This window comes from Rhipicephalus microplus, unplaced genomic scaffold (genome assembly GCF_043290135.1).
Source record: "Rhipicephalus microplus isolate Deutch F79 unplaced genomic scaffold, USDA_Rmic scaffold_24, whole genome shotgun sequence".
In the NCBI taxonomy this organism is placed as follows: Eukaryota; Metazoa; Arthropoda; class Arachnida; order Ixodida; family Ixodidae; genus Rhipicephalus; species Rhipicephalus microplus.
The window spans coordinates 8,106,134-8,117,922 of record NW_027464597.1 but is presented as its reverse complement, the minus strand read 5'-3'; the positions used below and the strand labels follow the sequence as shown (position 1 = coordinate 8,117,922).

At 45.8% G+C, this 11,789-nt stretch overlaps 1 protein-coding gene across 1 annotated transcript; it reads left to right on the top strand.

Moving 5' to 3' along the window:
- Nucleotides 1–6,626: 6,626 nt before the first annotated feature.
- LOC142786515 (uncharacterized) lies at nt 6,627–11,191 on the top strand. The gene is made up of 3 exons (XM_075884243.1): nt 6,627–7,094; nt 9,028–9,235; nt 10,800–11,191. The coding sequence occupies exons 1-3, from the start codon at nt 6,627–6,629 to the stop codon at nt 11,189–11,191; spliced, it is 1,068 nt and encodes a 355-aa protein (XP_075740358.1).
- Nucleotides 11,192–11,789: the final 598 nt, after the last annotated feature.

Below are 11,789 nucleotides of genomic sequence, written 5' to 3'. Positions count from 1 at the left end.
GATGGGTTGGTAACAAAAATAGCGGCGTTGCCCTGGGTGATTTGCCCGGTCGCGATAAATACTAGCAACACTTTCCTTCTGCAAGCACGGTCGGATGGCGAAACGAGTGCAATTGTGTTGGGGAGACCGTTGCAGTAGACCGATACACCCGTCCTCGAGCTTGGAGGCACTATGGTATCGTCTTTCACAAAAACCTTGCTCAGTGTCGCGGGACTGTCTTCTCACGTCAAATGCGAGAAGGGTGGGAGTTCAATTTCGGTGGTGGCACAATGGATGACGGCGTCGTTGCGGGAGAGAAAATCCCATCCCAGGATGACGTCATGAGAGCATGCAGGAATGATGATGAATTGGGCGACATACAGAACGTCCTGAACGACAACGCAAGCTGTGCACCCCGCTGTAGGATAAATACGATGCGAACTAGCAGTACGAAGGGACAACTCTGAAATTGGTGTCGTCACTTTTCGAAGCAAGCGGCAAAGGTTTTCGTCCATAACTGATACTGCAGCACCCGTGTTAATAAGAGCAGATACACGAACACCGTCCGCAAGCACATCAATGACATTAGATGGGCGGCTCTGAGGGCTTTCACAGTGCGATAGCGTCGCAGCCCTTGTCGCGGGGACTGCAACGACTAGTTTTCCCGATCGTGAGCAGCTGAACTTGGCCGAATCGGGGACAGGGAACGACGTCGTGGAGACGGCGACCTTCGAGAAGATGGACCTGGGCGAGATGGCGATGGCATAGACGGCGCGTCTTCGTAATAGGGACAGTTGAGCTGGCCAGCAACAGGCAAAGAAATCGAAACCGGCTGTACGCGATGGCAATAACGGGCTACGTGACCAACGTAACCGCAGGCAAAGCAGATGGGCCGGTTGTCGAGTGTGCGCCATCTGTTCACCGGGATAGGTCTCACTCATGTCGCAAGAGCCGATGGACGGAACGTTGGCTGCATGGTGGGCTGAAGCTGAGGCTTAGAGGTCACTTCAACATACGTAGCTGGCATACCCGCTGCAAAGACGGAGCTCATGCGGCAACTTCGGCGTAAGTCAGTGGGGCGGGTGCTTGAACGACTGGACGCGGCCTGGTGACCACTTGGGCGTAACTTGGGGTTGCAGGGGCCGGAAGTTGTTGTGGATAGCACGCAGGTACTAAGACTATAGCGTTCCAGACACTGCGAGCAGACTCAACTCTGTCTTTAAGATATACGACGAAAAGTACTTGTTTATTTAACTGCACTCGGAAGCGCTCTGCTGTCACTTTAGCGTCCCCACGTCTCTCCTCTCGCTCGTGCTCTTCTTCTTTCTCTTTCACTTGTCTCAGCCTGGAACGTGAAAAATAATCAACATTCCTGGCCACGAAAAGCTAAACACATAGTTCAAGTGGGTACAGTCTTTGTATCGGCCTGATCGCAAGGTGACCGCCTTGTAACTTGATCTTGCAGGAAAGAATGAGACCGTCAGCACTGCGGTACACTTCCGTGACCCTTGCAAGCTTCCATAGCTGGCGTGGCGTGTTGTTCGCATGCACGAGAACGATGTCCCCTTGCTTCAATGCTGTAGTTGATTTCGTGTCGGCAAAGTGCAGATCGTAATTGCAACAGGTATTCTTTTATGTCAACGCTTCCAAAAACTTTCAACCAGCAGCTTCCTGTAGTTTTGTCTGCATATGGCGTCTGCTCGCTTGGAGTTACTGTTGATTTCATCAGTGGTCCCATACGGTATGGAAGTCAACTTTTGTCCAACAAGAGGTTCGGCTGGTGCCAAAGTGCAAGGTTCTCCTGCATCTGTCTTGATGAAAGTTAGAGACCTAGAGTTTACGACTGCTTCGACCTCCGCCAGCACTGTCAATATTTCTTCGTAGTTCGGACGAGCTTTGCCGATAATGTTTCGCAGCGGAAGCTTCACTGATCGTACGAGGCGCTCCCCTCATCCACCCCACCAAGGAGCATTTGGTGCAATGAACTTCCACGAAATGCCGTTGTTGCTGAGGTGACCAGCGACGTCCTCTTCGAAGAACATTCGGTGTAGTCACTTTGTGTCTGCCGATGTTTTGTGAAAGCTTACATGCGTTGTTAGAATAGATAACCCTAGGTAATCCTCTCTGAGCTGCAAACCGTCGTTGGCACAGCAGGAAAGCCTCGGATGTCATTTCCGAGACAAGCTCGAGATGCACGGCTTTAGATACAGCGCACATAAAAAGTGCAACGTAGCACTTCGCGCCCCCTTTCTCCATGCGTGCATACAGAGGGCCCGCGAAATCGACTCCTACACCTTCAAACGGGTTCGTTGGTGACACTCGATGACTTGCTAACGGAGCAGTCTCAGCACTTCCTGGGCCCGCACTGAAACGCTTGCATATAATGCAGCCATGCAGCGCTCTTTTATCAAAGAGCAAGCTCGACAAATCCTGTAGCGTTACCGAAGCTGCGTAAGCGCATCTCTAACTCCTCCATGTAGGACTTGAAGATGGTCTCTCTTTGCCAAAAGTGCCAAAAAGTGGTGGATTGACGGCATTATGATTGGGTACTTGACATCTTGTGTGGAATGCATGAGGTATAAACAGGCTCCAACCAGAAGAATTCCTTTTTTGTCTATGTAAGGGTGTAGTTCAGCGATTCGAGATGTAGACTCGACTGGTTGGTAATGGACAAAGCGGTGAGTTCTTCAAGAAAGCCTTGCTCTTGTGTACATCTTATCCAAAACTGTTCAGTGTTCAGGATTTCTTTTGTCACGAGATGTCCCGTATGATCCGTCCTTTTTCTGCATCTGTCAGTAATTCTGAAAACCCACGCAGTAACTCTCAGTAGGTGCTGAAGCCTGCTGTACCGTTGAATGTCGATTATCGAAACTTAGAAGCGTGTCATTAGTGCAACGTGGACTGTTGTAACTTCACCTTGGGTGGCTTCCGCTATGTCTAGTTCACTCAACTGTAGGGGCCATCCAGGCATCGGTTTAGTTAGCCACTCGGGACCAGGCCACAATTTGGAGCTGCACAGCAGTCTTCCAAGTGTCGCGCCACGCGTGAGTAGGTCAGCCGGGTTGTCCGTTCCAGGACAGTGTCTCCATTTTGATGGATCTGTAGTGCACCTAATTTCATTGACTCTGTTGGCTACGAACTGTTTCCACTTTTTGAAGTCACCTTTTATTCATGACAACACAATGGCGGAATCTGTCCACATCGTGTAGTCAACTTGAACATTCCTCAAAGCACTTTTCACGTATGCCAACATTCTTGAGCCGATTAAGGCAGCCAGCAGCTCCAATCGCGGCAGTGTTGTCTCCTTAATGGGTGCTACACGGGACTTCGCAATCAAAAGTTTCGGCTCCTCAGGACTTGACACGATGTGTATCGCTGTTTCGTGTGCCGCTGGACTGACATCGCAAAAAACATGGCACATTGGGCTTCCTTGCTCCAGCGCCCAGAGTGTGAGGACCGACGACGTCTTGCAGTAGAGGCAGATGGATGAGCCAATCATTCCATTCTTTTTGCAGGTCATTGGGTAGTACTACATCCCAGCCAATCCCTCGTATCTACAGCTTCTGAAACAATATTCGTATGGCAATAGCATATGTCACACAAATCTCAACGGGTCAAATATTCTTGATGCTGACAGCAAGACAAATCGCTTTGTGTCCATCTGTGCTGTCAAAAACTGGAGTAGATTTTCAACCGAAAAGTTGAATTCATTCTTTGCAGGATTCCAAACCAAACCCAGGACATTAACCGACGTTTCGTGAAGAACGACCATCTCATTACTAGTATATTCTACATGATTTTCAAGCGTTCGCATCAAATTTCCTGAATTCGTTGTCCATTTTCGCAATGTCATGCCGGCCGATTTCATTATTGTGCGCGCTTTTCGGCAAAGCTTAGCGGCTTCCTCTTCTTAGTTGGCACTAGTCAATAAGTCATCCACGTAAAACGACTCAGCAAGAGTTTGCGCTGTTTGCGCCATGGCAGCCAGTGCTCTTTTCACGTGGTAGATAATAGTAGCTGTGAGCAGAAAGGGGCTACATGTAGCTCCAAAAAGCACTCGTGTCATCCTCCACTCTTGCAGCTTACCCTTGCAAAAATCTCCTTCTGCAAACCAGAGAAAGCGGAAAGCGTCTCTGTCGTCCTCCCGAATTGCAATCTGAAGGAATGCCTTTTTTATTTTCGTGATAACTGCCACCGGGTGCGTTCTGAAGCGTAGCAGGATTCGCACGAAGTCTTGGTATAAGTTGTCACCTTTTTCAAGGCAGTCATTAAGGGACTTGCATCCTTTGGCATGTGACAAAGCGTCAAACACCACTCTCATTTTCGTCGTCAGTGCTTGTTCACGTATGACTTCCTTGCGCGGCATGTAATACAATTTTGTCACCTTTGCAGATACATCACTGACTACTTCGGAGTGTCCTGCCCTCAAGTACTCTCTTATGGTACGGTCATACGTTTTGAGCAGTCCTTTCCCGGAGTCGGGAAGGTTGTCAAGCTTGTGAAGTGGAGTAATGGCGACTTGCGTGTTGCTTGCAAGCTCGAAATCATCCTTCCAAGCGAAGGCATCTTCATATTTTCCGTTTCTAAAGCTGATCGTTTGCTCAAAATGACTCATAGTGTTGCTCATTTCAGGTGGCTTGTTTATCGCGTCCGTAATTCCTATGTTTTCAAGTTCCCAAAAGGAGCACAAAATCTCGTCGGAATCGGTAGCTTGGGCTTTTAGCACACACACCATCATTTGTAAAGTAGTTGTTTGGGACACCAAGTGCAATGTGCTTCCCTGGACGGTTCACCCAAGCTTGGAGTTCAGTGCTATCAATTATTCATTGCCTTCGCACCTTGAAACTTTGCCGGTCAACACTTTCCGCATCTGATCGGACCCGATAAGTACGCTGATGCCACTCTTAGTGAGGATAGATGGATGTTTGAGCTCATCGGTGACATCGTTTCCCAACTTCTTGAAAGACGCGACGAAGGCTAAGTCCATTGCTGTCTCTGCGATGTCCTGGCAGATGCTTGGGATCTGTATTGGAGTTAAGACTATTTCTGCGTCGGGAAACTGGCTTCGCAGTCGTAGTTCTACGATGCGACGCCTCTTAGCCTCTTGGTCCGATGTACTTGCGAAAGTATTGAAGGCTATTTGAGTTGTTCCCACGCTTTTCAGCTGGAGGTGTTTGGACAGATTTTCAGGTATGAAAGTCCTCTCACTGCCACCATCACAAACACCTCGTATGTAGCGGTAGGTGTCATCATTCATGGCCCATGCTCTAAATGTTTAAAGGAAAACGCAAGTGATAGAGCCTTCCCTGACGGGTCTTCTTCCAAGTGATGCGCAGACTGTCGTAGTTTTTTCGTTGTTGTTGTTAGCATATTCTGACTTCCACGAACACCTATCGGGATCGCACATGCTTGTAGCGTGTCGAGCTTGACATCTGGAGCAGGAAATCTTCTTTTTGCAGTCCCGGCCCGATGTCCTTTGGTTGTGCAGCGGAAACACCTTTTGTCGTTGGAAAGCAGTTCTTTCTTCTGCGTCAGTGACAAGTCAGCTGTGCAGGCTTCCAATCCGTGATGACTGGACGAGCAGAATACGCAGTTGTCCTTTTTTCTAGTACCGTGTTGCTGTGAAGCACAGATGACGTCGGTTTCCCACGCCGAGACTACGTAGACTGACTGACCACGGGGAGTGTTCCACGTTCTCGTCCTCTGGCATCCTTAAAATCAATCTTCTCCAGGTTTGCCAGCTCGATACACAGGAAGTTGAGCACACGGTCCAGTCCCACGGGTGTAGCTTTAGTTCTCGAGTGATATGCCAACTGGACGGCACACGATTGATGATACTTCACGACTATATCCCGTGGAAACGCACGCAGTAGGATGTCGTAGAGCATTGATGAAAATGACAACTTGTGCACACCTAAGGTCTCTAAGCCTCGGATATTAACGAGAACTCTGTCGTACACGCTGCGTAGTGCTTTGGTGCCAGTCGATGAACGAACAGGGCTTAACATCCGTAGCTTGGTAAAATATTCTTGCTCCAGGTGCGCCTTGTCCCCAAATCGCTTCTGTAGCGTCTTGATGGCGTCACTGTAGCGACTTTCTGTCGTCGGAAGGCCCGCATTTACTGATGCAGCGTCTCCTTTAAGATGGAGTCGCAGATAACGAAACTTCTCTGTGGCAGTGATGTGATTATTCCTATGAACAATTTGGTCAAATTGTTCCCGAAATTCGGTCCACTTGCATAGGTCACCAAAGAAAGGAGCTAATAGGGAGTTTTAGCTTGTACGTATACTTCTTTACGTTACCGTGTTACCGGTTTACGTTTTGCCGTGTTACCGGCGCCCGAGTTTTAGCAGCGTTTTGCTACACATACGGGAACCTTTACGTTCGCCGATGATGATGATCATAGATGCACACATGTTCGTTTTCTTTTAAATAAAGCTTAACCAGCGCTGCGGCGCAAATATAATAACTTTCAACATGTAAAGTTATCAAGTGTTTTGGTGCTATATATTCACCTAACCCATTAAAGTTGGCTGCGTTCAGAAGGCTATAAGGAGCCACCGCATAATTCTTTAAGCCTCTCTGGCTAAGCCTCTCTGGTTGAACGGTCAGCGGCTACCCGCATTCGCAAAGAAGTGGGCGTCGATATGGCAAAGAGTGTGCTCCAAGATCCATTCCTGGCTCAAAATCTACCGTGGAAGTACATCGACGATCTACTAATTATGGATCTGCTACAGCCGCAGCCGCGGAGGAACCTTCACGAGAACGGCGTGTTGGATATCGACGCCATCGATGGAACCACCTTTTATCGTAACTTCAGGTTCCACAAAGGCGCTTTGGACGACCTGATTGTTGGCCTGCTCATTCCCGGCGATGTGATGAGTGCGCAGCGCGTCCGAGTGTCAGATCGCGAGGCTTTGTGTATGACACTGCGGCGCCTCGCTTATCCAAATCGACTTTGTGACCTGGAGACGATACTCAACCGCCACAGCTCCGTGATCTCAAGTGTGGTGTCCAAAGTAATGTCTCACATCGAATATTATTTTGGACACTTGCTTGCAGGTCTCACGGTTCATGACTGGATGAACCTCCAGAACCTGCAACTGTTTTCACAGGTAAGCATGAAAGTTGATCGATTTTGTGCGAATATCACTTTTTTTTGTACAAAGCAAAGTCGTAACATGTCCAAAAACTGATAGAATATCCATAGTAGCTGGCGTGAAAGTTGAAACGACAAAATATGCCACGTTTATTTCAATTACTGGTTTCGATTTCGTTGCATTGCGAGTCTACAAAACTGGCGATTTTACGGCATAACAGCAGGACGCTGCAGTAAAAACCTTGGTTCAGGCTGGTTAAATGCATTAAAATGCGTCTGTTTGTTCCTCGAAGTTTAAAATGTTCAGTTCGCGTCGCAGCGAGTTTAAAAAATATATTCGCACACGCTAAGAGAATACATCTGTACTACAATTTTGAGCTCAGACAAACATGGGCACATTCCAGCGATCACAATACATGTAAATGTGGCAGCTTGTGTTGTTTTTGCAGCCTGTTTATTCTTTTGCAACCCTGTTTCTACTGTGCAAGAAGACAATTACACACGAAAAAACAACAAACAACAGGTCAATGAGACCACAAGAATGCAGTGCAATGACCTCTTGTGCGAATTCTTTCACCGGAAATCCTTGATAAAGTTGTTCAGATCCATCCATAACGGTATTCCGTGTGAGCCATGTATGTAATACAAATATTACCGCACCGTTAACACTTCTTTCAAGAACAAGATTGAAAGTAGAGCACCCATTATGTGAGATATTGGCATCAAACAGCTATGACACTGAGAAAGGAAATATTATGCTAGCAGACTCATGTGGCAACACACTGAGGCTCATCGAGACTCTGGTCAAGCTGTGCATCTGTGTTGGTTGGTCTCAGCAATAAGTTGGCGAGTTTGATTTCAAGTGAATGCAGTGGAGAGAAAACTTACTCATTTTGAGTCCGAGGGGGAAATTTTCGGCGAGTCTGAATCGGAGCAAGTGCCCAGAGCAGAATATATCTTTCGAGTGAGTCTAAGCGAGCTCCAATACTCTGGCTGGCTTCTCATTCTACGTTTACCTTTATATTTGTTACTAAATTGCTACTGTGCATAATGTTTATGCTTTAAGTACTCCTAATTGTTGGCCTTCTAATGTGACATGAAACATCATTTGCATTTAGTGTCCTTTTAATTCAAGGAGCACAAGTCTAACTGTAAGTTAGGAGAGGCACGCATAATTCACCCTTCAATTATATTGCATATTGCAGTGCGTCTTTGTGAAATGTTAAGTGAAATTATTTGTCACTAATGGATTCAACACTGACGCACTGGGCACAGCTTGTTCTTGAGCACCAATCTCATGCTGTGTCTGCTTTTATCATTGAGTAAGCTATGAATATGAATGCTTCTTGTAAACTCATAAGTGTGCTTCACAAAAGCAGCAAGCATCATAAACAATTATTGCTGCTGCTTTCTTACATATGGTTACTGCTAAAATAAAAAAAACATCATTGTTATATTTGGCACTGTTTACCTTTTTGGAATATAGCCTGGTCCAAAAAGGGAAATGTCCATGTTTATGTAGCAATCCCCCGTTACTGTAACTGCCACTGTGATGTGCACTTCTCGACTGCTAAGAACGTCATTTGTTATTTTGAGTTATCTTATTCACTGCCTGGCATGAAATGATTCGACTTTTGATGCCCCTTAGAGTTTTGAAAGACAGAGTGAAACTCTGCTTTCTGTTATGGTACTAGTAAAAAGCAAAGTGCCCTCCACTGCGGGTGGTGGAGACAGTAGCTTTACGCTACTGTCTCCAGTACAAGAACAGCTAGAAGGCAAGTGAGAATATTTCGTTTGGTCACGCTTGTTGTTTGTTCGTGTGTCTCGACTGTCCATGTCAAATAAAAGAGCAAGGACAATGTTTTTTACTAAGATTATATCTGAAAACTGTACTTGTGCATAAATGCTGTTGGCAGCTGCTTCATCTGTTCTTTTGTTATTCTTTTTAGGCCGTGCACCAGAAAGGTGCTCCACTGAAGAACAGCTGGGGCTTCATAGATGGCACGGCACGACGAACTTGTCGGCCGTCTAAGCTCCAGCAGGAGCACTACTCTGGGCACAAGCGCTTCCATTGCCAGAAATATCAGGCTGTTATGTGCGCCAATGGAATTATTTGCCAGCTAGATGGCCCATTCAGGGGACGGCGTCATGATGCTGGTAGGTGCTGCGAGTAAGGTTTTGCCTTTGCAGAAACTCTGCTTGTAGCTGTCAAATGGCAAATTGTCATATCACAAACATACCTAGGTCATAACTCATGCGCTAAGAACCTAGCTGAACAGTGAGCTTTTGGTGTAGTGTTATTGTTATTTTTCTAGGACAGTATATTGTCAGCATACTGAGATCATATTTTTGACTTGCAGACGGCAGGCAGCTATCCTGTGAATAGATATGGCTAAGATCACTGTTAGTGCATGAGGAAGCCTCTGTGGCACAAGCACATAGAACATTGTTTCAGTTTTAGGACAGTCGCTGAAGGAAGCAACCGCAGTAGGTAGGTAGCTGCGATTGCCACCACTCCCCATGCATTGAGAATAAATTACTAATAATATACCACTCACTTGAGTTAGTTCTGAGAAATATTTTTCAACAATATTGATGAATAAGTCTCCTCAACTAAAAGCCATCTTAATGTTTGACCGTGTGGCTGAGTACAACTCCTGGATTTTTTTTGTGTGTGTGACCACTGCTTCACAGTCAGCTTAAAATAATTGCATTCATGCAATTAAATGTGATGCCACACGGTCAATGACATTCCAAAGGGTGTTCATGCACACAGTTGCATGAAGTACAGATTGCTGAGAAAGAAAGCTACTTGATCTTGCATAATCTTTTTCAACCAATTCATCTGTATATATAGTGACTACCAAGATCTTTTTCAACCAATTCATCTGTAAATATAGTGACTACCAACAATGTAAGCCAAGATGCCAATCCAGCTACCAAAGTTTTCGTTTCACAGTACGCCAAATTTTGCAATAGCGTGAAACCAGACTTCTCCACTGTGGAATACAGTCGGGAGGTGAATGTTCTGATTTCAACATTAACTCAACATTACAGGCCACATACAGGTACTATGTTTGCATCAGCATTCTGCCCTCCACTTGCGCTCATTAATGGGAAACCATTGTTTATCATTCAAAAAGTTCTTTATTATTATTTTTTTATAGGGTTTATGGTAGTGCAGTTAAATATTCTGATGATTACAGTGCAAGCTAAACATTTCTTTGTTACATGCCATGCAAAAAAGTCACACGTAGCATTTTCGCATCTGTCGCACAATAATCTAATCAATTGCACTGTATACTGTTCCTTAAATGATCTGGTAAATTTAACTTGCCCAAATTGCTTCAAGATCCTACAATGTGAAAAATTACCTCCTTTCTTGGAGCTGGCTTCAAGGAAACTTTGTCACTTTCAGCCATGTGTAATGAACTTCCCAACTTTTCACGTTTTAGCTGAAATATTAGTTATTTTGCTAGAAAGTTGTTAGATTAGCTTAAATGGCATATGGTGTCAAATGCAGGTATGCAGCATGTCTGGGGAGAAGACACGGTGTAAAGCCAGCATGGCATTCTCTGCCATTCTTTGCAACCATGTTGCAACAAATGGACACATAAAATACTGTCGACACTGAACCTTGTGTTAATGCTGTGCACTGACACTCATGCATCAGCCAAGTTCTGGCGTAAGAAAACTTGTGACACCTTTTGTTTTGTTGCAGGCATACTGAAAGACACCAGGGTCTATGAAAATATTGTCAAGGTAGCCAGGGGTAACAAATATGTGATTTATGGAGACCCGGACTACCCATTAAAGCCTCTGCTCCTGAAGCCTTATGGAGGCGCCCGCTTGCAGCCCTACCAGGCGCACTTGAACAAGTGCATGAGCACTGTACGGCAGACTGTTGAGTGGGGCTTTGGTAAAGTGGCTGCAGACTTCGCATTTGTGGACTTTCACAAGAACTTGAAAGTGACGTGTCAGAGAGTGGGAAGGATGTATGAGGTCGCAACACTTCTCACCAACTGCCGCACCTGCCTGTACAACAGCCAGGTGTCTATGTACTTCGGCCTTGAGCCACCCTCACTCAGTGACTATTTAACTCCATTTAACTGATGCAATCTTATGCTTTCCTTTTATTTCTTTCAATTTACTGTATTATTATTTTTTTACACACAAGAACATTTGATTTGTGCAGAAAGTCTAGTGTCGAATGAAGTTATGGTATTGTATCCAAGTGTGTGCCATGATATGACCCTGATATATTGATATGTGGGTTTCACGTCCCAAAACCACTATACGATTATGAGAGACGCCGTAGTGGAGAGCTCCAGAAATGTCGACCACCTGGGGTTCTTCAACGTGCAACCAAATCTGAGCACATAGGCCTACAACATTTCCGCCACCATCGGAAATACAGCTGCCGTAGGCGGGTTTCGATCAACGATTTGCGGCTCAGCAGCCGTGTACCTTAGCCTTTAGACCACCACTTTGGGGCGTGATATGACAGTGGAGGACAGTGAAGAAAAAACTGGCACTGGCGTGTAGAAGCAAAAAGAATTAATAAATGATATCCCACTTGGAGAAAACCACGGCTATAGTTCTGAAGCATGAGAAGAGAAAGAAGCAAATTAAACTGAAAAAAGAAGAACTTGAGGTAGGCAAGCAGCAAGATGACAGGCCATGCATCTCAGTCATTGGGTTTTCTGATATG